Source organism: Drechmeria coniospora, chromosome 01 (assembly GCF_001625195.1).
Source record: "Drechmeria coniospora strain ARSEF 6962 chromosome 01, whole genome shotgun sequence".
Classification (NCBI taxonomy): domain Eukaryota; kingdom Fungi; phylum Ascomycota; class Sordariomycetes; order Hypocreales; family Ophiocordycipitaceae; genus Drechmeria; species Drechmeria coniospora.
In genome coordinates, this window is record NC_054389.1 from 11,244,035 (window position 1) to 11,265,273 (window position 21,239).

Genomic DNA, 21,239 nt, shown 5'->3' on the forward strand with positions numbered 1-21,239 from the left:
CTTGTCTGTGCACCCAGTGCCTTGCTCGTACGCGCACCCTGCCGTCACGCTTTCATGTACGACGGAGTGCGGAGCGCATGCGTACGCGATTTGCTAGTGTCGACTGCGGGAGGGCATTTGAAATTTCCGGGTGAGACCGATAATAGCAGCGGCAGGATCGGGCGTGGCACGACGCTGCCGCCATGCGACGCAATCAATCAATCCATGTCTCGAGAGTCCCGCCACGGCTGAACGATGCACATGCAGGTGCATTGCAAAATGAAACACCTACTGGTGCAGTACGCCGACTGGTGCAGTACACATGCTGGTGCAGTACTTGCACCTACTGGTGCGGTACACCTACTGGTGCAGTACACCAACTGGTGCAGTACGCTGGCCGGTGCAGTACACATGCTGGTGCAGTACCTACACCTACCTTAGTACCTTAGTACTAAGTACCTAGTAAGTACTGGTGCTACACCTACAGTTGCGGTACACCTGTTGATGCGGTACACCTACCGGTGCGGTACACCCATGACTCTGCGCCGAGGACAATTCCACCTACGTTCTACGGAGTGCGAGCGGTTTAATACCTACAGGCTACTGGCGCTGTGCACGTAATACTGGTGCTGTACACCTACAGGTACAAATTACAACACACGCACCTCCTGCGGAACTCCGCACAAGTACTTGGGCGTCCGGCACAAGTAGGTGTCCTGCTCATGTTGGTGTATAATACCTGTTGGTTTACATGTTATTGCTAGCACACTACTCAGGTACAGTGCCTAACACTTAAATGCGTACGTATTCACGGTTGGTACTCCGTCCTGCAAGAATACCAACAAAGGTGCCGCCGTTGTGGTTCACGCTTCGTACTCGGTGCTGGTCAACTGGCAAGTACCCGAGCGGTTCTTCTGCCTTCCTTGTGCTTCCATGCCTGTACGTACTTGGTTGAGAACCACCATTTGCAAGTACTTGAACAGAGTACATGTATTAATTATCGAGTGTTCCGTACGCCGTACCTGATTCTTCCATGATTCACCATCAACACCATCTCCCAACGTACACTCTCAAGTATTGTATGGGAATGAATGTGTGCCGCGACCCCTCTCACCACATCTACTTGTCAAGATGAATCTACATATGCCCGAGTCCACCCGCTCGACGGCTAGTTTGCCTTTGGAATTCGACTCCGACGCTCGTGGCCATGACAAATGAGTGCAGCTACCTGTCTGCCGCACGGCTCATGCCGACCAAGGCTCGTGGAGATTGTCGTTGAACAAGTGCCATGCGTACAAGTAAGTGCTGGGGTCTGGTGGTGGTGCTGCACAGGGCAGTCAGTCCAGTGTTGCTACTCCTGCACCTACCAGTACCAGGGAGGTATTTGTCATTCGACATGAGCAAGAAAACGACTGCCGTTGGCCATTGGCCGCTCGAGGCACTGCGTCACGGCGATACTCTCGACGTCCTCGGCCGCCATCAGCAGTGAGCGACTCCGTCATGATTCGACGACGAATATGCACCGTCCGGGTTCGAGCACCCGCAACGAGTGCAACGTCATACGTGCCCATTCGTAAACCTGCAGCCTGCACGCTCTGCCGTCGTCGTCGTCATTTCCGAAACACGGCGCTCCCGAGCCTCTCAATCTCTCGCCCCTCCTGCGATCCCTTGCCCGCGGCGTCGAGCAGCCGCTGCCACGCCTCGCCGTCCTTCAGTCGCACGGCCTCCTCGGCCGCCTTGATCCTCAGCCCGCACTTCTCGTACATGGTCACCGTCGCCCCGGCCTCGAGGCCCGCGCACTTGGCCACGAAGATGGACGCCAGCCGAGGGTTCCCCGCCTGGAGGGTGAGGTTGAAAAAGGGCTGCGCTCCCGTTAGCCTCGCCGTCGGCGCGTCCGGCGAAAGCGACTCGTCCGTCACTCACCTCCCACCCGATCGGGCTCTTCTTTGCCTTTGCAATCTCTTCAATCTCGCCCCATTCGCGCCTCGCCACGAGCGCCCGGAGCCTGTCCCGAGGTTAGCCGCGTCCAACTTCGGAGGGCCGCCCGCAACCCTTACCGGATCCACCAGGCAACCCTGTCGGGCACCCTGAATTCGCTCTGCATCTTCTTCGCCTGGCTCGAGTACCCCAGCCGCATCAGCTTGAACATGGTCTCGTTGACGCTGAGGCCCGTGAAGGTGTCCGTCAGGTCGCGGTCAAAGGCCTCCTGCATCCGCAGCAGCGCCCGCGTCTCCTTGAGCGCCTGGAGCTCGAGCTGGGCCTCCTTCGTGTCCGACAGCAGCTTGGCGGCGAGCGCGAGCTTGTCCGACGCCGTCCGGGCGTCGGGCTGCCGGAGCGACTCGCGCACGAAGACGTTGGCGCCGTCGACGCGCCGGTCGTCCTGGTAGTAGAGGTCCTTGAGCAGCCCGTTGTCGCCCTCGACGACGGCCGCGGCCTCGACCATGGCCGTCGCCGCCGGTCGCCTGCCGGCGGCGCGGAAGAAGGCGGCGAGCGGCAGCTTCCTCTTGAGGTGCCGCAGCACGAACAGGACGAGGTCCGAGTCGCCGCTCTCCACCGCCTTGTCCAGCGCGAGCTCGTCCTCCTCCATGTCCAGCAGCAGCGGCACCTGCCGCCCGCCGCGGGGCTCGTGGTTGAGCAGCTCCGTCGCGAGCCGGGACCGGCCCTCGTGGTGGGCGGCCCGGGCAATCTCCTCGAACGAGATGCCCGCCTTGCCCGAGAGCCTCTCCACCACCAGCCGGCACACGGCGTCGTCGTCGTCGGCGCTCACCCGCACCTTGGTCGAGGCCCAGTGGACGTAGATGCGGTCCGACGGGAGCTTCAGGTGCCCCGCGATCTTGAGGGCGAGGAGGTGATGGTGACGGCTGAGCAGCCGCCGCACGAGCTTCTCGGCCGTCAGGCGGTGGTACTGCTCGAAGGAGACGGGCATGCCGACCTCGTGGTGGCGGACCGCGTTGAGCACCCGCAGCGTCTCGCACATGTCGACAAAGTCGTCGCTGTTGTAGATGTCGAGCACCGACTTGCCAAACGAGGCGGCCTTGAGCAGCCTCTTCTGCCACCGGGCGTCAAACTCCCGGCCCGCCGCGTTGACGCACGTGTCCACCGCCTCCGTCAGGTTGGGCCTGATCAGCTGGATGTAGTCGTCGGCCTTTGGCGATTCCATCTCGAGCTGCCCGACGGCGTCGAGCAGGATCGACGCCGGCGACGACTCGGACGCGTGGCCAAAGACCTCGAGGCTGTCGGTCGGCACCCTCTCGAGGAACTCGCAGTAGTCGTTTGTGATGAGCCGGGCGCCATCGTGCTCTGCGGCGTGGCGTCGACGTTAGCGAGGCCGACGTCAGCGAGGCCACCGACGACCGACGGAGCGCGCGCGGGGGGGCGGGAGGGAGGAGGGGGCGTCGGCACCGGAAATGACGTGCACCCGGGTGCTGTCGTAGATGTAGGACAGGGACTGGTCGCCCGGCCCGATGATGTGCACCTCGTCCTCCCAGGCGATGAGGGCGTCGCCGCCGCACCACTCGACGTACTTGGGCGCCGTCCGCGAGCCCGAGTCGTGCTCGAAGAGCTTCTCCTGGAAGTCGCTCGATATCACGTGCGCCTTTCCGTCCTTGCCGTAGAGGTTGGCGTGCCGACCGTCGGGCGACACGCTGATGTGGCTGAAAGGCCCAATGTCGAGCATGCGATCCTCGCAGTCGGCCGCGTCGAGGACGTAGACGGTCGAGGCGACGCTGACCAGGACCTCGACGGACCTCGACAGCGTGTGATCCGGCGAGATGATGGCCCACGAGTGGATCTCGCCGTCGGGAGCGGCGGCCAGCAGCTTCGGGCGCGGCTCGGCGTACGACGAGACGGCGACGAACGAGTTGTTGCCCAGCAGCGCGACCATGCCCGTGTTGTAAAAGCTGGTCGGCATGAGCGCGGTCCGAGAGCCGGGACGAGCACCTACCGGCAGGATTCGACGCCGTAGTTGTCGGCGCCGTGGCCGAGGGAGAAGTTGCTAAAGTCACCTTGCAGGTCGTAGCAGCGCACGTTGCCCTCGGCCGTCACGACCAGCAGGGCCTCGTCCTCGGACCAGCCCAGACCCTTGATGGCCCCGTGGTCCCAGGGAATGCTCCGCAAGTTCTTGCCCGCGAGGCTGTGGATGTCTATCGCCGTCTTCGAGGACCTCCCAGGCTGAAGCGCCTGCAGCTTCGTCTCGTCGCGCCACAGCGCTGCTCGGGTCAGCACGGGGCTCGGGGCAAACGCGGGGGACCTCCTTTGTCCGCAGAAGCGTACGGACCGGCGGACGGGGCGGACGGGGCACGGCGCGGCGCATACCTATGGCACCAGCATAAGGGGCTCCGGCAAGGCGGCAGTCGAGGTCGAGGTCCTGATCAAAGACCTCGGCGTACTGCTGCGTCTTGCGGAACCACCGGCCTCCCAGGCTCTCCCAGTCCGCTCGTGCGTGCAAGGTATCCATGGCAGAAGCGTCATCTCATCATGGCATCGATGGTGGCGTTGGAGGCGAGAATGTTCCGAGCTCGGCCGTCGTGATGGAGCTCGGTCGTCGTGATGGAGCTTGTTCGGACGCTGATGGTGGAGAGAGATGAGAGCTCCATACCTGTGCTTACCGCAGGTACTAGGCGATACTAAGTAGAGGTACTTACCTGTACGTACCTCGGTGCTGCTCATCGCCGGGCCGAAGCAACTGAGAACGGGTAATCCTCGGCTGCCGCAGTGTGGGCTTGGGTCGTTGTATCTGCAATACTTAAGTACAGTACAGTAAGTATACCACCTAGTACTGTATGGAGTACGGAGTACTGCACTCAACTACAGTACAGGTACAGGTACTTGAACGGAGCATTGCACTGCTGTAGCTTGATGCTACTGGTGCGGCTACAACACAGAGTACTGCACGGAGTACGGAGTACAAGTAATTATTACCTACTAGTAGGTGTACAAATAAGTACAACTAGGTGCTAAGGAAGTAGTTGTACTTACCTACAGTATGTCCTATGTAATACTTGGTACTAGGTAGGTACAGTAGTACTTACAGTACAGTACAGTACTGCAGTCCGTACTCTGTACTAGGCAGGGGGTAATTACTTCAGAAGTACTCCGTACTTACTTGCAGAGTACACTGTACTCAAGTGCAAGGTCATACTCCGCACATGCGCAGAGTACCGAGTACTTGGAATCCCGTACCTTTGTCCCTATCATCCATCAATAGCCGTCTCAACTTCACAAGGGAGAGACAGACGTGCCCCCGCCACTGACATGTTGCGTACAGTGCACAACAAAGTTACCGAACCCCCCAAGGATTCCCTCCCTCTCTCTCCCTCGCTCTCTTCGGCTCTGCATGCAGGCCTACGAGCATACGTATAACACCCGAGGCGCTCCAGCGCCTGTCCACCTGCTCCGGATCCCTCGTTCGACTCGGCTCCCGTCCACGCATCGGAACGGCAGGCTGCCCCGGCTCGTGGGGACGCAGCAGGATGCCCGGCTGGAGAGACGAATACGCTTCTTCCCTGAGGGATGTCGAGCTCCAAAGGCCTGTCAACATGGAGCTCGTCGACGCATGTCAGCAAAAACGACACCCTCCCTCGGCCCCGACGATGCAAGCTAAACGCGCGTGCAGGCTCGCAGATGGCCGATCGGATATCCGGCCTCGAAGCGGAAAAGTTGGCGCTCGAATCCCACATCTCGTCGGGAGGCACGGTCAAGAGGCAAGGGCCGACGGTGGGCGAGGCAACGTCCAACGATGCCGTCATCGCGCAGCTCCGCGTCGACCTCGCCGAGTCCCTCCGAGCCAAGGGCGTGGCGGAGACGAGACTTCGGACGGCCGACGACGAGCTCGGCAGGCTGCGAGCTCGAACGAAGGAGGATGCGCGGGAGATGCGGCGGCTGACGTCGGATCGGCTGACGCTCTCGACGAGAGTCAAGGATCGGGAACACGAGCTGCGGGAGAAGCGGAAGCTGCTCGAGGTGGGTGGTGCGACGACGCAGGACCCGAGGGCGGAGCTGGCTAACGGGGTCGCAGCAAGTCCAGGATGAGATGATCACGTTGAACCTGCAAGTCTCGGTGGCCGAAAAGGAAAGGGACACGGTCAGGATGGAGAACAAGGAACTCGTCGACAGGTGGATGCGGCGGATGGCGCAAGAGGCCGACGCCATGAACCTCGCCAACGAGCCGGCGGGGTTTTGAAAACGGCCGGTAGGGCCGCGCTCACGGCTGCACGACGGACTACGACGGGCGGCGACCCCGGCCAAAGTGTCTGCGCATGCGTGTTGATGACGATGATGAAGATACGGCCGTTTATCCTGTACGCAACCTGGCCGGCCCCCCCCCCCCCTCGTGCGAGAGTCGGCCGACGCTACTTGCGCGTGGATATGAAATAGGGCCCTCCAGCGTTGGTCCAGCTGACGTATCCTTCGGGGTAGGCGCACTCCTCGACGTGGAGGATGGTGCTCCCCACGTCGTTGATGTTGTGGCTGCTCTTGGACTCGGCGACAAAGGACCGCAGCGAGACGACCTTGCAGCCGGGCTTGAGGTCGAGAAACATGCGGACGAGGCCGTCGTTGAGCTGCGAGGTGAAGGCCTTGTTGTTGACGAGGACGACGTCGGCACGCTTGAGGGCGTGGTGGATGTTGCTGTTCTTTCGGAAGTCGCCCGTCTCGAGCCGGACCTTGCCGGGCTTGACGCCCCAGAGCATGCACCGCGCGGCGAACTCGTCCAGCTGGTCCCGGGCCATGCTGCACGCGTTCTCCATCATCTCGCAGCCCCAGCTTTCGCATCCGATCTCGAGGGCGGCCTGCAGGCAGACGTTGCCGACGCCCGAGCCGAGGTCGACAAAGACTTGGTCGCACGACATGTTGGTCTTCTCGATGAGGATCTCGGAGACGAAGGGGTGGAGGAGCTCGCCGTAGACGTAATCCGTGCCGTTCTCGTACTTGGACAGCAGCTCGACGCGGGGCGCGACGGTGCGGTCGTAGATCTGGTCGAGGATGAAGGCGACGAGGTGGCGCGGCAGCTCCGTCAGGCTGTCGAGGTTCTTGGCGACGACGCCGTCCTCGACGAGCGCCAGGAGCGTCTCGTTGTACTCGTGCAGCGCCGCCTTGAAGCCGGCGAGATCCTGGACGTTGCGGTTCGACGCCTTCTCGAGCCGTCGTATGAGTCCCGTGTTTTGGTTGGTAAAGGGCTCGGCTTCCTCGTCCGTCAGGTACGTCTCGGCGACGTGACGAACGATGCGCACGCTCGCCTCGACGGCGTCGATCTTGTCCTTGCCCCAGACGAGCTCGTACCTGCCCCGACGGTCAGCGGGAGCGCCAAGGCGAACGGCCGGACGCACCTTTCCCTCGGCTGCAGGCTGGGGTACTGCAGCTCGATGGCCACCTCCTCCGGGGAGGCACCCATGATGGGCACGCACTGGCTCTCGAGCGAGGCGACCTGGACGGCGTGTATGAAGGCGAGGCTGTCGTTGCGGCCATCAAAGGCCCTCGCGTGGCGCAGCTTGCGGTTGGCATCGACGGACCGGCCGTCTCGGGTGCCTCTGCGCTGGCGCTTCCGCGTGTCGAGGTCCATCCAGCCATCGTCCTCGTTGTCGCTGTCCTTGTCGAAGGTGACTCGGTCACCGGCCGACGAGTGGCCGGGACCGGACGAGACGTCCCTCGGGGCCTTGCGCTTGCGCTCGGCCGGCCTCGACTCCGAGGACGAGGACGGGTTGGGCGAGCTGCTGCCGCTCTTGTGCCGTGCACCGGAGGGTCTGGCCGACGGGAGGAGGGCGGCGGGCGAGGAGCGGGCGGCGACGGCGGACGGGCGGCTTCGGTTCGGAGGCCTCGACGACGACTTTGGCGGAGGAGGACGCTCGACGACGACTTTGTCTATGCGGATCTTGGGGGGGTCGACCTTGAACTTGTTGCCCTTGCCGCCGAGGAGAGGCATGGCGGCGGAGGGTCAACGCCAGGAGGCGAATCTCGACGCTGACTCGGCCGAGGACGGACGGCGGGCGAGCGGACGGACGGTGCGGGCGGACGATGGACGGACGATGGACGGACGATGGGCGGACAGGGGATGCAGGGTCTCGCGGCTCAAGAGATTTGCCCATCCAACGGCCGTGATCGGTCGACGAGGGCCCCGTGGCGGGGGGAGGGGAGGATGGAGAAGACGGTACGCCGACTGTCGACTCGGCAGGAAAGAAGAGGTTGCAGATGTGCCATGCGCGTCACGGACAGAGAACGGCGTACGATAGGGGAATGGGAATAAAAAGTGAGGCGAATCGGGAAGCGTTGGCCAGGCTCTGGATCAAGCAAGTGGGCTGACTGGAGCCTGGTCGAACGTCCGCAACGGTTGTGAGAGGAGGGTGCACGAGGATGGCAGCCTACAGGTGGGCCGGGTAGGTTTTGTGGGTCTTTGTTTGATGTCAGTTTTTGCACTGATTCAGCAAACTAATAGTACAGTACTTGTACTCTGTACTACAAGCATAACTGAAAGCAAGTACGGAGTACGAGTATGGAGTACATGCAAGTACTTTCCTTGTAGCTCTACTTGTACGGGGCACTGTAGCTACCACTACAGTACCTAGTACTTACACATATTCAGAGTACTATACTTTATACTCTGTACCATCCGGTACTGTACAAGCAGTAGGTGTTGCAAGTACATGTAATAGGTGTGAGGAGTGTAAACGCAAGAACAAGTACTTACTCCGAGCTTGTAGATGTACTCCGTAGTACTTGATGATAATCAAATGTGCTCCGTTGAAGTTAGTGTCCAAGTACTCGGCGCTCAGGTTCTTGAAGCGATGAGCGACGACAAGGCGGGAAAACTGTCGGTCCGGCATTCACCGAGCGTTTCGCCATCTCAATGTCTCACGTGTCTCCGGCATCGGATCTACTGTACTTGGGTTGGGCTGTAATTATTACTTGAGTGATCCCTCTCGTAGGTGGAATCAAGTGTGCCATAGCATCCTCATAGCAGGTCCCTCGGGCCGTCGGAAGCCCATGCGCCATACAATGCGCCATGCAAAACCCCCCCTACAGGTACTGTACCGTAATTACTGTACCGTAATTACTGCACACGCACTTGGCTTAGTACTGATATATCCAGCGCCGAGCATGACTTGTTCTTCCACCACGTCCACGATGGCGCACATGACGGGGAAAATCATTCTTCCGGCGTACCTGATCAAGGTACCACAGTACTCCGCACTTTGCTAGGAATTTTACCATCGCCATCTCCCTCGTTCGTTTCCATGTCCACGCCAAGCTCCATGTCCGAACTCTTGGAGGAGCGGAGGTGGTACGGGGGAGGAGCGCAGACTGAGGGGTGAATGATGTATTTGTGTCATTGCCTGAAAATGGCTTCTGGCTTCGTCCACGTCGTTGGAAATGAACGGCGAGTTCGCGTCCCTGGTTGGAATGTCGTCGATCCTGTTCGGTCCCTGGGCTCACCAAATTCCCGGCCAAGATTTTATCATGCATGGATGATTTCGATTCAACCGGGGCAGGTGGCTGTTAATACCATGCGTGCGATTGTTGTTGTACAAATGCATGATATATGGCGTTTCGAGATTGAGCCTCCACGTGGTCGATGGTCTCTACCAGCTGACACATCCTCTGACCTGCTTCTGGCACTCACGCTCTCGTCGCCTGTCCCTCACTACTCTCACCATTGTCCTTTTGCTCTCTCACACGATCACACTCGACCTCCCACCCTCAACCTCACCCTCAACCTCACCCTCACCCTCCTCGTTGCCCATCCCTCACTCGCGTCACCGGACCAAGGGGAGCCCAATCAATCTCACGTCTGTCCATGGTGTCTGTCCTGCTCGACTCGCCCTAGACGAAAATTGCCGCTCCTTCGGGGCTTACGTGCATGAAGGAGAAGAGGCCCGATTTTCGCTCAGGTCAGGCTGCTGGTCGGTCCGTCCCTGACGGCGTCTCCTCCTCCGGTCGACCCTGAACAGGCATGCGCTCGCTCGCACCGGCTCCGTGTTGGGTCCTCGCACATCAAGCCGCCCAATCATGCCTTGCGATGATAAGCTTGCATCGTCGGGCAGCCGTGCATGCAGCCCCTGTGCCCGCCTACCCCTCCCAGCCTGGCAGGACACATCACCGCAGAAACGGCGTACGACGAGAGACGAATGCGGCGAGGAAATACGGCAAAGGTGCAAGAAACGATGCAAGTGGGTAGCTATCCTCGTGCGGTCTAGACCGCCTCTTGGTACGCAATGAGGATGGTGACGACGATGAATCTTGATGATGCTGTTGAAGAAAATGCAATGCCAGAGCGGTATTGCTCTGCTCTCCCGTCCCATCCTTTGCAGCGCAATGCGGCGAAACAACGGCTAATTCAAGCGCCGAAAGGAGACAGGGACATGATGCAGGTATATACAGGTATACAGTCATATATGCGAGTAAAAAGAAATGCAAGTATCCAAAGGCAGCGCCCGCCTTGACAAGTGCCCGCCGCAAAGCACGACGTTGCGTTGAATTTCCAGGGGATTCGCTCAGAACGGATCGGATCGAATCGAAAGAAAAAGTAACGGTGAAAGCGAATACCGAGGTGATTTGATTTTTTTGCGCCCAACCGCCGACGTAAGGTTGCATCGCCGCAGTCGTAGCACGCTTCCGGTGCCACCGTACCATATGACTGCTTGTTCATGTAGGTACTGCAGGCACCGTAGGTGGACTTGGTACAGCGTACAGTAGCATCGAAGCTGGGGTGCGCCCCCCCGACAGGGGGTGGGAGGATGGCAAAGGGTAAAAGGGTCCAAGCCAGGGTGCGCGCGGTGCGAGACGACACGGACACGTCACATGTCGCACGTCAGCGGCCACCCAACGGCGCCCCCATCAAGCAAGCCGGATGGACAGGATGAGACAGGACGGGACAGGGTTGGCCCGGGCTCGACTGTCCATGTCCGTCTGCCCCCCTCGACCCCCGGTAGATGACGCTGCGAGGGCGAAGCCGATGGGTCCATCGGTCGATGCCGGTAGGGTGATGGCGAAAGCGCTTCGTGTCGCTCCGGTGCGCCACGTGCCATGGCCCGAGCCGGCGTCCCGCTCGTCGCTCAGTAGCTGACCGAGGTCCATCGTGCGGGGATGCCGTTGGGCCGGATCTCGTACGGCGTCGTCGGCGGGCGTCTCGGGGGCAGCGTCCAGCGCGCTCGGCCCGGTCGCTGGTTGTCGAGCTTGCCCCGTCGGCGCATCGTCATCTCGAGGACGGCGATGCGGATAAAGTCGGAGTTCTCGCGCACCTCGCGCTGACGCATGCCCGGGACGGGCTGCGAGCTTCCCGGCCGCGTCGGCGGCTCGGCGGCGGCGGCGGCGGCGCTGGAAGGCGACTGGGGCGAAACGGACGGGTAGGCGCTCGTGTGGGGGAAGCGGGAGCGCTGCACCTTGTAGGTCTGCATCTGGATCGAGGCCGCGTAGAAGCGCGGGGGCTTCGGCTGGGCGTCGAAGAGGCTCGCCGTCGTCGGGTTGAGGTAGCGTCGCAGCTCCGGCGACGGCATCTCCTCCGAGACGGGCGGCCTGCGCTCGTCGGCGTAGGGCACGTTGGGGTCGATGGTGAGCATGGAGCGCGTCATCAGGTCGTCGGGCGGCATCGAGGGAAAGTGGAAGCTCGAGAAGGACTTTGCGGCCGACCGCAGGGCGCGAAAGGAGGCCGTGAGGTTGGACTTGAAGACGGAGCGCAGCGGCTTGAAGGACTCGAGGAACTGCAGCCGGCCCGCCTCCTCGTCGTCGTCGTCGCCCTCGTCGGGCCGCTCGCGGGGGAGGATGGCGACGAGCTCGTCCAAGGCGGCGGCGTCGGCGGCGAGCGGGTGTTCGACGGCGGCGTCGGTCGGGGCTCGCACGGGCTCCACGTGCTTCCGCACGGGGCTGCGCCGTCGTCTCCGGTCCGAGCAGCGGCTGTCGGGCGTCGCGACCGACGAGGAGGAGGGCGAGTCGGTGGCGACGGAGCCGCCGAGGGAGGGGACCGAGTCGGCCGACGTGGTCCTCACGAGGACGGATTCGGCACGTCCCTCGCTCGCACCGGTGCCGTCGTCGGCCTCGGCGTCTTCGTCGTCGTCGTCGTCGTGATCGTCGTCGTCGTCGTCGTCGGGGGGCGATAGGAGCACGTCCATGGGCGTCGGGCTCAGATCCTTCTCCGACTCGGAGACGAGACGGACGGGCACGTCACGGACGTGGCAGTCGGCCCTGCGGCGCGTCTGGCGCGGGATGTCGGTGACGGCGAGCAGGGCGGCGAGGGAGGGCGACAAGGAGTCGGGCGAGCGGGGGTGCCGGGCGTGCTTCCGTCTGCTGGTCGTCTGCCGCTTCCATCCATGGGCCGTCTCGCGGTTGCCGTGCTGAGGGATCTGGACGGGGCGCGTCGGCGTCGTCGGGCGGCAGAGGCACGTCGTCGTCCGGGGGGGGCTCGAGGGGGACAGGCTGCCGCCGGGCTCGCGCTCGACTCTCGCACGCTTGACCATGGTCACATGGACGTCGGGCAAGGCGAGGGGGGCCGGGGCAAGGGCCTACGGCGGACGATGGCGACGACGCAGGCTCGAGGGTCAAGGCAAGAGGTGCGTCGAGGTCGATGCCGCTGCCGCTGCCGTCGCTCCGTTGGTGTTTTTGTTGATGTTGGTGCTGCTGTGGGGAGTGGAGTGCGTGTTGACGTTGGTGTCGACGTTGGTGTCGACGTGCGTGCCGACGTGCGTGTTGAAGTGGATGTGCGTCGAAGTGGGTGTTGACGTGGGATCGGTGGTGTCGGTGTTGTTGTTATCGTCGTCTCCGTCGCTGCCGTCGCTCCGCTCGAGGGCATGCTCGTCCGGTCGTCGTGGTGGGCGTGTCGAGAAGGCAGCGCTGCTGCTGCTGGACGGGGAGGGGGGAGGGGGGCGAGGGTGACGAGGAAGCCGGAGGGTGATTGCTGGCGAGACGACGTGGAAGGGGAAAGAAGGGCGACGGCCATTCTCGAGGCGCTGGCCGCTGGGCGATAAGCATCAGCAGGGGGGGGGACGGGGGGGTTTCGGCATGGGCACGGGCGCGGGTACGGGTACGGGGCAGACATGCCTGGGGTTTGAACCACCGTAGCAGACGAGTGCCTGACAGGTGCATGTAAAAAAGTAAGTATCAAGTACATGTACGGTTCAGTCCACCGCCGCCGTCACGGCGCACTCGCAGGTGCTGCAAGTAAGTACAGGTGCAGCAAGTAGGTACTAGTACTTGCCTACGGTCATTGGCCCCCCGCGCTAGCAGCACAGTACAACACTAGCACCAGCGCACATGTGCTGCTGATACCACGCACCTATTCCGAAGCAGTGCCCCGACAGTGGGCATTTTTCCGACCTCGTCAAGGGACCACCAGCATGCCAGGGCGGGGCTTGGGGGGACTTGGGGCGCTTTTAGGGTCGGCGGCGTCCTGTGTCCTGCGTCCAGGTACACGTGCACCCCGCGTGCTCTGCGCGAGGCACCATCACCTTCATCCGTGCCACAAGCTACCGCCACTCCGCACAGCGGCAAGGATTGAACAGGTGCACCGCAGGCCGGGCTAGGTTCAGAATCCGACTCGATGCGGGGTGGAGTCGAGTTGTGTCGGGTCGGGGGGTTATCGGACGGTCGCGTGTCGAAGAAGGATGATGATTTCCAGATTCCCATTCGAGGCAGGACGGGTTGCCATGTTGCCATCGGCAGTGCCTTTGCATGTACATGTACTTGATGGTCGGGCGTCGGCACGGCTGCTCGTGCGGTAATTTCTCGGTATCAAGTGTACAGAGTACATCAGCACTTGGGTGTGTTATACATGCAACTGTACATGTAACAGTACATGCGACGGCACCTACCTGAAGGTGCTGGCTCCGTTCCGAGAAAGGAAAGCCCAGGCTTCGACAACCAGAAAGGGCAGGAGAGAATCGCAGGGGCGGCAGCGGCAAGCGGAATCGGCCACTGCGTCTGACGTGACCCTCGCAAGACCCTTTAATGCGATGCTGTGCTGTGCGGTGCGGTGCGGTGCTGTGCTGTGCTGTGCTGTGCTGTGCTGTGCTGTGCTGTGCTGTGCTGTGCTGTGCCGTACTGTGCTGTGCTGTGTTGTGCGGTGCTGTGCTGTGCTGTGCGGTGCGGTGCGGTGCTGTCCTGTACCGAACTGTGCTGTGCTGTGCCTTGCAGCGAAGCGACGCGACGATCGATGCACCAGAGGAAGTGCAGATAGAATACAAGTACGAATACGGAGCATATGTGCCTCCGTACGGGTAGATGGCGCCAATGCCTGTTGCCGCAGACTTTGAGCTTGGGCGAGGCGACCTTGACGGTACAAAGGCAACAGATACCTAGCATACAAACAAGTAGCTGCACAGTGGTGCTTGGGCAGGTAACCGCACAGAGGGTGCACGTAATACGGAGTAAGTACTGCTGGTGGAAAATATCGGCCATGCGTTGACTCGTCCGGGTAATTACAGAGGCAGCACCTCGGCAACATTCAGCAGTGATACAGGTGGGTGGGTAACAGTACGGGGGAATGCTGGCAATGGCAACACCGCCATCGCATCGACCACTCTTGTCCGCGAAGGAGGAGTGCGCGGGCAGATGGATGCAGGCAGCAGGCATCCGTGGGTACGAAGCAAATGTGCGCGCAGCCGGCGTGTGCGAACTTTGGATGTGCACGGCGAATGATGATGGATGGCATCCTGATCGGCGACCAGGAGAGCGGAGTGCAAAGGCAAGCCAGACGAGCCGGTGGTGCCAATTGCGTTTGCGGCAGAGGCGTGCCACCTCACCTCCACCGCAATACCTGCTAACCGCACCGGGGGCAAGTACATGTCACGCTGAAAGACTGCCATGGAGGTGCGCACTACAGTGCATTGGCCGCAGCCCGCTCACGCCTGTCGCACAACTACAGTAAATCTGGCCGGCGCTGGCTAGGTACTAGGGCTGGGAGGCTGCTGGCCAGGTCGAGGGCGTGCCTGGCAAGGCCAAATCCGATGACGCGCGAGCACTCTGCACGCACGTACTCCGTACGTCGCACAACACGGAGACGAGGGCGAGGGCGAGGGCGAGCAAGGCCACTGTCAACATGTCCACCGGCAACGCCTCCCCCGGGCAGGCTATCCGAGATGGCCCCAGACGACGACACGGCCGGCCGATTCGACACGGCGGCGCGTCGCCGTTTAGGAATCCGGGGTTAGGCTTCGTGGCTTGATCGCCACAAACCTCGCAAGTGCCACGCTTGGATGCGTGTGGCATGTGCAAACCTCCCGTGATGGGAGCGAGGCGAAAGGTTAATTTGGCGACATGGCTCCTCATGGCGGATGGGAATGTGCTCGAGTTGGACCGAAGCGAATGCTCAGCAAACGAGGATACGGCCAGCTAGTTCGATTAGTGCCTGCTAGGTACCCAGTAGACAACGGCTTCGAGGCTTCCGATGTGCAGTACGCCGTGCGAGTAGTCGCCGGTCCATCGGGGACCAAGCCACAAACCTGGCATGTGCAGCACCAGTTGCGTGCACTGTCAGAGTACATGCGCATGGATGCCATGTGGCTGACGAAGGACTCCCTCGCACCTTGTCATCTGCATCACACGTACGGTGCATCACTTGGGGTGCCGCACTCGACGCACTCGATGCACTTGGGTGAGCGGAAGACTTGGTAGGTGAGCTCAACGGGCACCGAGCACTGGCAAAAATGTCGATTCGATTTGCAGGAGCAGCGTCACCAAGATCGAAACGTCACTTTTGTCCGGCGACTAATGCTTAATTCCTGCCGTCCGAGAAGTACTTGCGTACATGTACGCAGCACCGAAGACAGAGTGCAACCAAGCACATGTACAGCGACGCTGCAGGTACGGAGTGCTGTAATACATGCAAGTACTGTTACAAGTACAGTACTCCGTGCTGCTACCATGGGTGGCACAGGTGTCGACTCAACGTATAGGTACAGTACAGTAGGACCAGTCACTTGACAAAAGTGACGATTCAGGTTTGGTGGCGCTACTCCTACAAATCGAATCGACATTTTTGTCACCCCACTGTACAGTAAGCAAGAACGCTTCGTACCCATGTACTCGGTACTCTGTCGTCCTTGCGCTCCGTAAACTGAATCGTCGCTGCAAGCGATGTCAAAGGACTTGCTATCCGTAGTCATGGTAGGCCGCCGTTTCAGGCGGACTCGCACACTCGCATGCGCATGGCAGGACTTGCGAGTAATGCAGAGTACACGGGTGTCATTACTTGGACCTGCTGTCATGCCGCACGCCTGCATTGGTCGCATGCCGCCGTGCAAGCCGCCGTGCAAGCATGGGGCACGACACGAGAGCCAGCACGTAGGACCAGGTAGGTACTTGCATACCCGGCGCTGCCACCTCGTACGGTGCGGGCGGGTGCCTGTGCACCCAAGTACAGTGTGTAATTAAGTACAGAGTACTCCGTACTTACTATTATCTACTACCTTACCTGGCCATGGCATGCACCGCCCGCCGCCATCCTCGTTGCATCTCCATTCGGCCTGCGGCTCCCCCTTGCCCATTTCCACCCATTTCCATGGCGAGCCTTGCTCATGCACGCGCACGATGCCGAGCAGATAGAGGCACGAGGCTCCTCCCCAGGCACCGTCGCCGCTCCGGCTCGCGAGTCGTGCACCCACGGCACCAACGCCGTGCCTCGTTCGCCCCGCAGGTTCGTGACGGGTGCCGCGCGGCCCTGCCTACCGTGGGCGTCATGGGTGACCGAGTGTCGACGACGGCTCCGACGCTGACGGGATATAAAACCCCCTCCGACGCCCCCGGTGCCTCGAGAGGCATCCTCTGACGAATCGCACCATCCGACGCTCTCGCCTTTCCAACCGTCATCGTCATCATGAAGTTTTCCCACGCCGCCGCCATTCTTTTCGCCGCCGTCGCTTCGGCCGGCGTTGCTGGCGACCGCCAACCCAAGTTGGAACCGGCGGAACCGGCCTACGACGAGTCGTCGGCGCTCGATCAGTCACCGTACGAGCCGCCGACATTCCTGCAGCCCTCGTACGTCGAACAGCCGCCACCTGTGGAGCCTGCCTAGCCTTCCTTTTCGCGGACGGGTCCGTCGGCAATCGATCGACTCGGTGCAGGCAGAGGCGGTTTCTCCATGCCAACTGGGCGAGTCGATGATTCGTACGACGCGAGCACCTGCCATCCGACGCCTGTCGATTCGACGGAGAGGAAGAAATGGCGAGCTCTACACCGGCGCGCACGCCCCCCTCTCTGCCAGCCGCGGACTGGGCGCCGCGGCGTGCGTTGCCCGATGGTGAGGCAAGTTTGATGTGGTCGAGGAGACGGGAATGCAACCGATCGGTGTAGTTGGTGCTTGGGCGACTGCTCGTTAGAATACAACTGCATGGCGAGGCGTTCGAGGCGTGCACGATGCGTGTGTGACAAGTCGCCTTCCATCCATCGGCAACGTCGTATCCAATGAAAGTACCCAGTGCTCGTGCAACCGCTCGTTTCTATCCCTTTCCAAGTTGAGACGCATTTCCGTCACGCCATGCCGTCATGGTAGGCAAGCCTTTGCGGCGGCAAGTCTACCGACGCAGCCTCGTCCACGGTCAACACCATCCGGCACTAGGACTAAACGTGCCTCGCAGTAGCCTTTTGCCCACGCAATGTTGGCATTCCGTACGCGGGTACTTGGGTAGACTTTCTTTGGCCAAATGCAAGACTAAAGGCGGCATCATCCTACTCGACCGTCTGACGAGTTGGTGTCATGGTTGTGGTTGTAGTTGTAGTGTTGACCGTTGTACGCATTGGCAAGCATGGAAGATGTTGCAAGTACGGATCCGGTATCACATGTACCTGCACCACACCATTCATGGCAGGGATGGTGCATGCGGTTTATTGCATAACGCACGTGACTGTGATTAACTGTATAAGTGCTGTACGGAGCACATGGCTCGACGACGACGAGAAAACAAGGCAGGGCTCGACGCGGAGCCAACCACGAACCGAGCAACGGGCAGCTGCCAATATGCCATGCCCGCAGCGTACGGCATTACTGCAATTGCCTCTCGGTTCTTCGGAGCAACCCAACGGCGTCACCATGTCCCGTCGGCCCCTCGCCTTTCTCGGGTGGCAAACCGGATTCCACCACCCACTCTGCGCCGGGCCTCCGGTGGTGACGACAGAATTTCCAAGCCAGTTCTTGGAACGAATACGTAAGCGCCGTACGGAGTACTTACTTACTTGGACTTGCTCGCACACTTGGCTTGGCAGCTAATGCTTACAGTAAGTACGCCCTCCTCATCGCCGACAACTGTTGATCTCGCCAGCCACGAACCATCCGCCCGGCCGGCCCAACCGCTCAAGTCCATGATGTACTTGGGGTCGCTTTCCGGGCAAAGCCAACGCTGTTCCTTTACGTGCCTCCATCCCTTGGAAGGCGAAGCGGCCCCCCTTTCGTTTGCGGGAGTGCAAGTGCAGTACGCGCGAGTACGTGCTCGGTTCGTCGACAGATGAGGCGGGCGGCCATGGCCATCTGCACTTGATGCGGCAAGGGTGCGCGAGGCAAGCAGCACTTGCATGCTCTCAATATTCAGCGCCATTACTGCGAGTGCTTGAGGCGAATGCCGCATCTAACCCTTGCGGAAAGACGACGTGGCCCGATCCATTGCCGCAACAGCATCTACAACAAGTACTGTAAGTACAGTACAGTACACGTACTTGAGTAAGTGGTTGTACTTGGAGCGAATGGCGTGACGAACCCTTACGTAAAGACGACGTAACGCCATCCGTTGTCGAGTATCGGTGGCCAAGTAATTATACTTGCACCTACAGTACGTGTGGTGCGTGGTGCTCCGGCTCATGAGTCGCGCACCCAAGCACTGCGCTTCGGTACTCTTGCGTACAGTACGCCGTCCCTGCGTAGCCCGAGGTGCCTTGCGGCCGAAGCCGATGAAGCAAGTGCTGTACAATGCTGAGGGGATGAAAAGTTCCTCCCTTGCATACTTCTACACTCAGTACCTCGTGACGAAAGGCCTCAAGACAACTACCATCCTCTACCATTTTCGGTCATTACAATACGCCAACGCTCTCGCTTTCCAACCACCAGCTTCCACCATGAAGTTTGCTGCCGCCACCACTCTGCTTCTTGCTACCGTTGCTTCTGCTGCGGTTGCTAGCAACCGGCAAGCTGGGTCAAAGCTGGCAGTAATAGAGCTCGATCCGCCTCCCAAGATGATGGATCCGTCGGAACTCGACGGTAAGCCATTAACAATAGATTGGGGTCTTGAGATGAAGAAGAAAAAGGCAAGAAGGTATCAGCAAACAGTGGACGCAATAAAGCGCATTACATCCTCCCTGCCTAGATTGTGGTCTAACACGCTCGATGTCAAGTCGCCATCTACAGAAAGGGGTCGCAAAATGGAATGGAAGGTTGCGAGATTGCGTCGATGAAGAGATGACATGAGACGCATCGCAACACCCTGACCTAGCTTGCGAACTAACGTGGCGAACCCACCAAGTCGACGGCGAGTCCCCTGCTAGCGTGCAAGGTCGACGACGCAAGACAGGAGGTATGCAGTATAGTAATCGACTCTCATTCAGCGATTGCTTTGCAGCTGCGACAAGTATTCGAGTCTACGGGCCATGCATAGGGACCTGTATATACTTACAATCCATCCTCCTCTCTAACTCTGAGTCGAGTGGGTTCTGGGTGCGTATGAGCAGCGTGACGGCTGAGCCACCCGTTCATGACGGTAAACGTCCGTCGCCGGATTCATTAGCCGCTGGCAAGCTAGTATCAATACCTGTGCGAGGCAATGGATGCTACGTTTTCCCGACTCGGAACCTTGGATGCTATGAAAAAAATCCGCATCGCTCGCAAGCTTGTCGTTGCCCTTGAGCACTTGCCCAAGCAGCCGAGGAAGGCCGGCGTGCCGCTGCGCAGGTTCTTATACTCATTGGATCGCGTACGTAGGTAGTAGGTAGGTATGTATGTATGTAGGTATGTATGTATGTATGTAGGTATGTATGTATGCATGTACGTACGTATGTATGTATGTATGTATGTATGTATGTATATATGTAGGCATGTATGTATGTATATATATATATATATATGTAGGCATGTATGTATGTATATATATATATATGTATGTATGTATGTATGTATATATGTATGTATATATGTATGTATAACAAATGTATGTACGTACGTACGTATGTATAATATATGTATGTACGTACGTACGTATGTATGTATGTGTCTATCTATCTATCTATCTATCTATCTATGGCGTATGCATCTTGACGTATTACGCCGAGTATTATGCTTGTACTCCGTACAGTACTGTAGGCGTCATCCGCCCTGCGAGTGCTGAAGCACAACTCCTGGCTGCATCCATGCTCAGTACTTCATTGCACTCTTCGCACGATAAAGCAAGTGCTTGTGCTCCGTACTGCATGACTTCTGGCATGAATATTTGCACGTATGAATACTTGCACTGTACACTACGTACGCGTACCAAGAACTCGTTAGGAACGGTGGTGAAAATCAAAACAGGGGACCCAGCGTCAGGGCGGAGCGAGCAGAGCTCATTTCGTCCCGACCCACGACCAGATATAACAGAAAAGCCTCGAGCGGCCCAGCACCTCCAAGACGAAAGGCTCGATGCGCAGCGGCCACTTCTCTGCTTGACCATCCCACCCAAACGTCTACGATGAATTATTCCACCGCCATCGCTATTCTGCTGGCTGCCATCGCTTCTGCCGGCAATGTCGGCCGCCAGCAAGCTCGATCGGATCCTTGTTCTCGTCTGCACGAGGCAACCAATGCCACCTTTACGCTGCTCAACACCTTCGACCCCACGGACAAGAAACGGGTGAATGAGGACATCGTTGCTAGCCTTCAAGCACTGGCTCAAGCAGCCAACGATTGCAATGCCTATGTCGCCCTCCCTGGTACGAAATTAAGTTCAAGCTCCGGCGCCATCTTCAACGTGGTAGCTAGCTCTGCCGAGAATATCGAAATGACCAGAATGGAAGCGTTTCGGTTAGCTGATGCGTGTGGAGTTACTCGCTACTACCTTTTCGCCGCTCGAGCTGCATTACTGTCGCTCGGCAAGGCGATACGCTATAACCTTGTCAGTACAGGAACAAATCATGACTCTGCCGAGGAGGCTTGCCAGTCCATGAGCGTTTCTACGAGGAAGTTGCTTGACACGCTATACAGCAGTCAGAAGTGCCGTGATCCTTTTAAACTCGTACCACTCTTAAACTTCGATAGAAAGTTTGAGTAAGGGGTGCTACGTAGTAGCCAGGTTTACCGTCAAAGGTTGGAATTGTAATTCTGCGGG

At 59.6% G+C, this 21,239-nt stretch overlaps 7 protein-coding genes across 7 annotated transcripts; 3 read left to right on the plus strand and 4 right to left on the minus strand.

The window, feature by feature from the left end:
* Positions 1-1,589: 1,589 nt before the first annotated feature.
* On the minus strand, positions 1,590-4,435 carry DCS_02986 (vacuolar sorting protein; the record flags this gene model as incomplete). Its single annotated transcript, XM_040800311.1, has 6 exons — positions 1,590-1,841; positions 1,903-1,984; positions 2,037-3,279; positions 3,331-3,878; positions 3,923-4,187; positions 4,294-4,435. 6 exons carry the CDS (start codon positions 4,433-4,435, stop codon positions 1,590-1,592), a joined length of 2,532 nt encoding a protein of 843 aa, XP_040661194.1.
* Positions 4,436-5,450: 1,015 nt separating this feature from the next.
* DCS_02987 (uncharacterized protein) lies at positions 5,451-6,160 on the plus strand (the record flags this gene model as incomplete). Its single annotated transcript, XM_040800312.1, has 3 exons — positions 5,451-5,535; positions 5,594-5,940; positions 5,996-6,160. The coding sequence occupies 3 exons, from the start codon at positions 5,451-5,453 to the stop codon at positions 6,158-6,160; spliced, it is 597 nt and encodes a 198-aa protein (XP_040661195.1).
* A 169-nt stretch (positions 6,161-6,329) lies between these two features.
* Positions 6,330-7,897, minus strand: DCS_02988 (histone H3 methyltransferase; the record flags this gene model as incomplete). The annotated part of the gene is made up of 2 exons (XM_040800313.1): positions 6,330-7,257; positions 7,305-7,897. The coding sequence occupies 2 exons, from the start codon at positions 7,895-7,897 to the stop codon at positions 6,330-6,332; spliced, it is 1,521 nt and encodes a 506-aa protein (XP_040661196.1).
* Positions 7,898-11,024: 3,127 nt separating this feature from the next.
* On the minus strand, positions 11,025-12,422 carry DCS_02989 (uncharacterized protein; the record flags this gene model as incomplete). Its single annotated transcript, XM_040800314.1, has 1 exon — positions 11,025-12,422. One exon carries the CDS (start codon positions 12,420-12,422, stop codon positions 11,025-11,027), a length of 1,398 nt encoding a protein of 465 aa, XP_040661197.1.
* Positions 12,423-12,503: 81 nt separating this feature from the next.
* Positions 12,504-13,000, minus strand: DCS_02990 (uncharacterized protein; the record flags this gene model as incomplete). The annotated part of the gene is made up of 2 exons (XM_040800315.1): positions 12,504-12,918; positions 12,984-13,000. The coding sequence occupies 2 exons, from the start codon at positions 12,998-13,000 to the stop codon at positions 12,504-12,506; spliced, it is 432 nt and encodes a 143-aa protein (XP_040661198.1).
* A 3,774-nt stretch (positions 13,001-16,774) lies between these two features.
* Positions 16,775-17,061, plus strand: DCS_02991 (uncharacterized protein; the record flags this gene model as incomplete). Its single annotated transcript, XM_040800316.1, has 2 exons — positions 16,775-16,935; positions 17,022-17,061. 2 exons carry the CDS (start codon positions 16,775-16,777, stop codon positions 17,059-17,061), a joined length of 201 nt encoding a protein of 66 aa, XP_040661199.1.
* Positions 17,062-20,603: 3,542 nt separating this feature from the next.
* On the plus strand, positions 20,604-21,182 carry DCS_02992 (uncharacterized protein; the record flags this gene model as incomplete). The annotated part of the gene is made up of 1 exon (XM_040800317.1): positions 20,604-21,182. One exon carries the CDS (start codon positions 20,604-20,606, stop codon positions 21,180-21,182), a length of 579 nt encoding a protein of 192 aa, XP_040661200.1.
* Between the last annotated feature and the right edge of the window lie 57 nt (positions 21,183-21,239).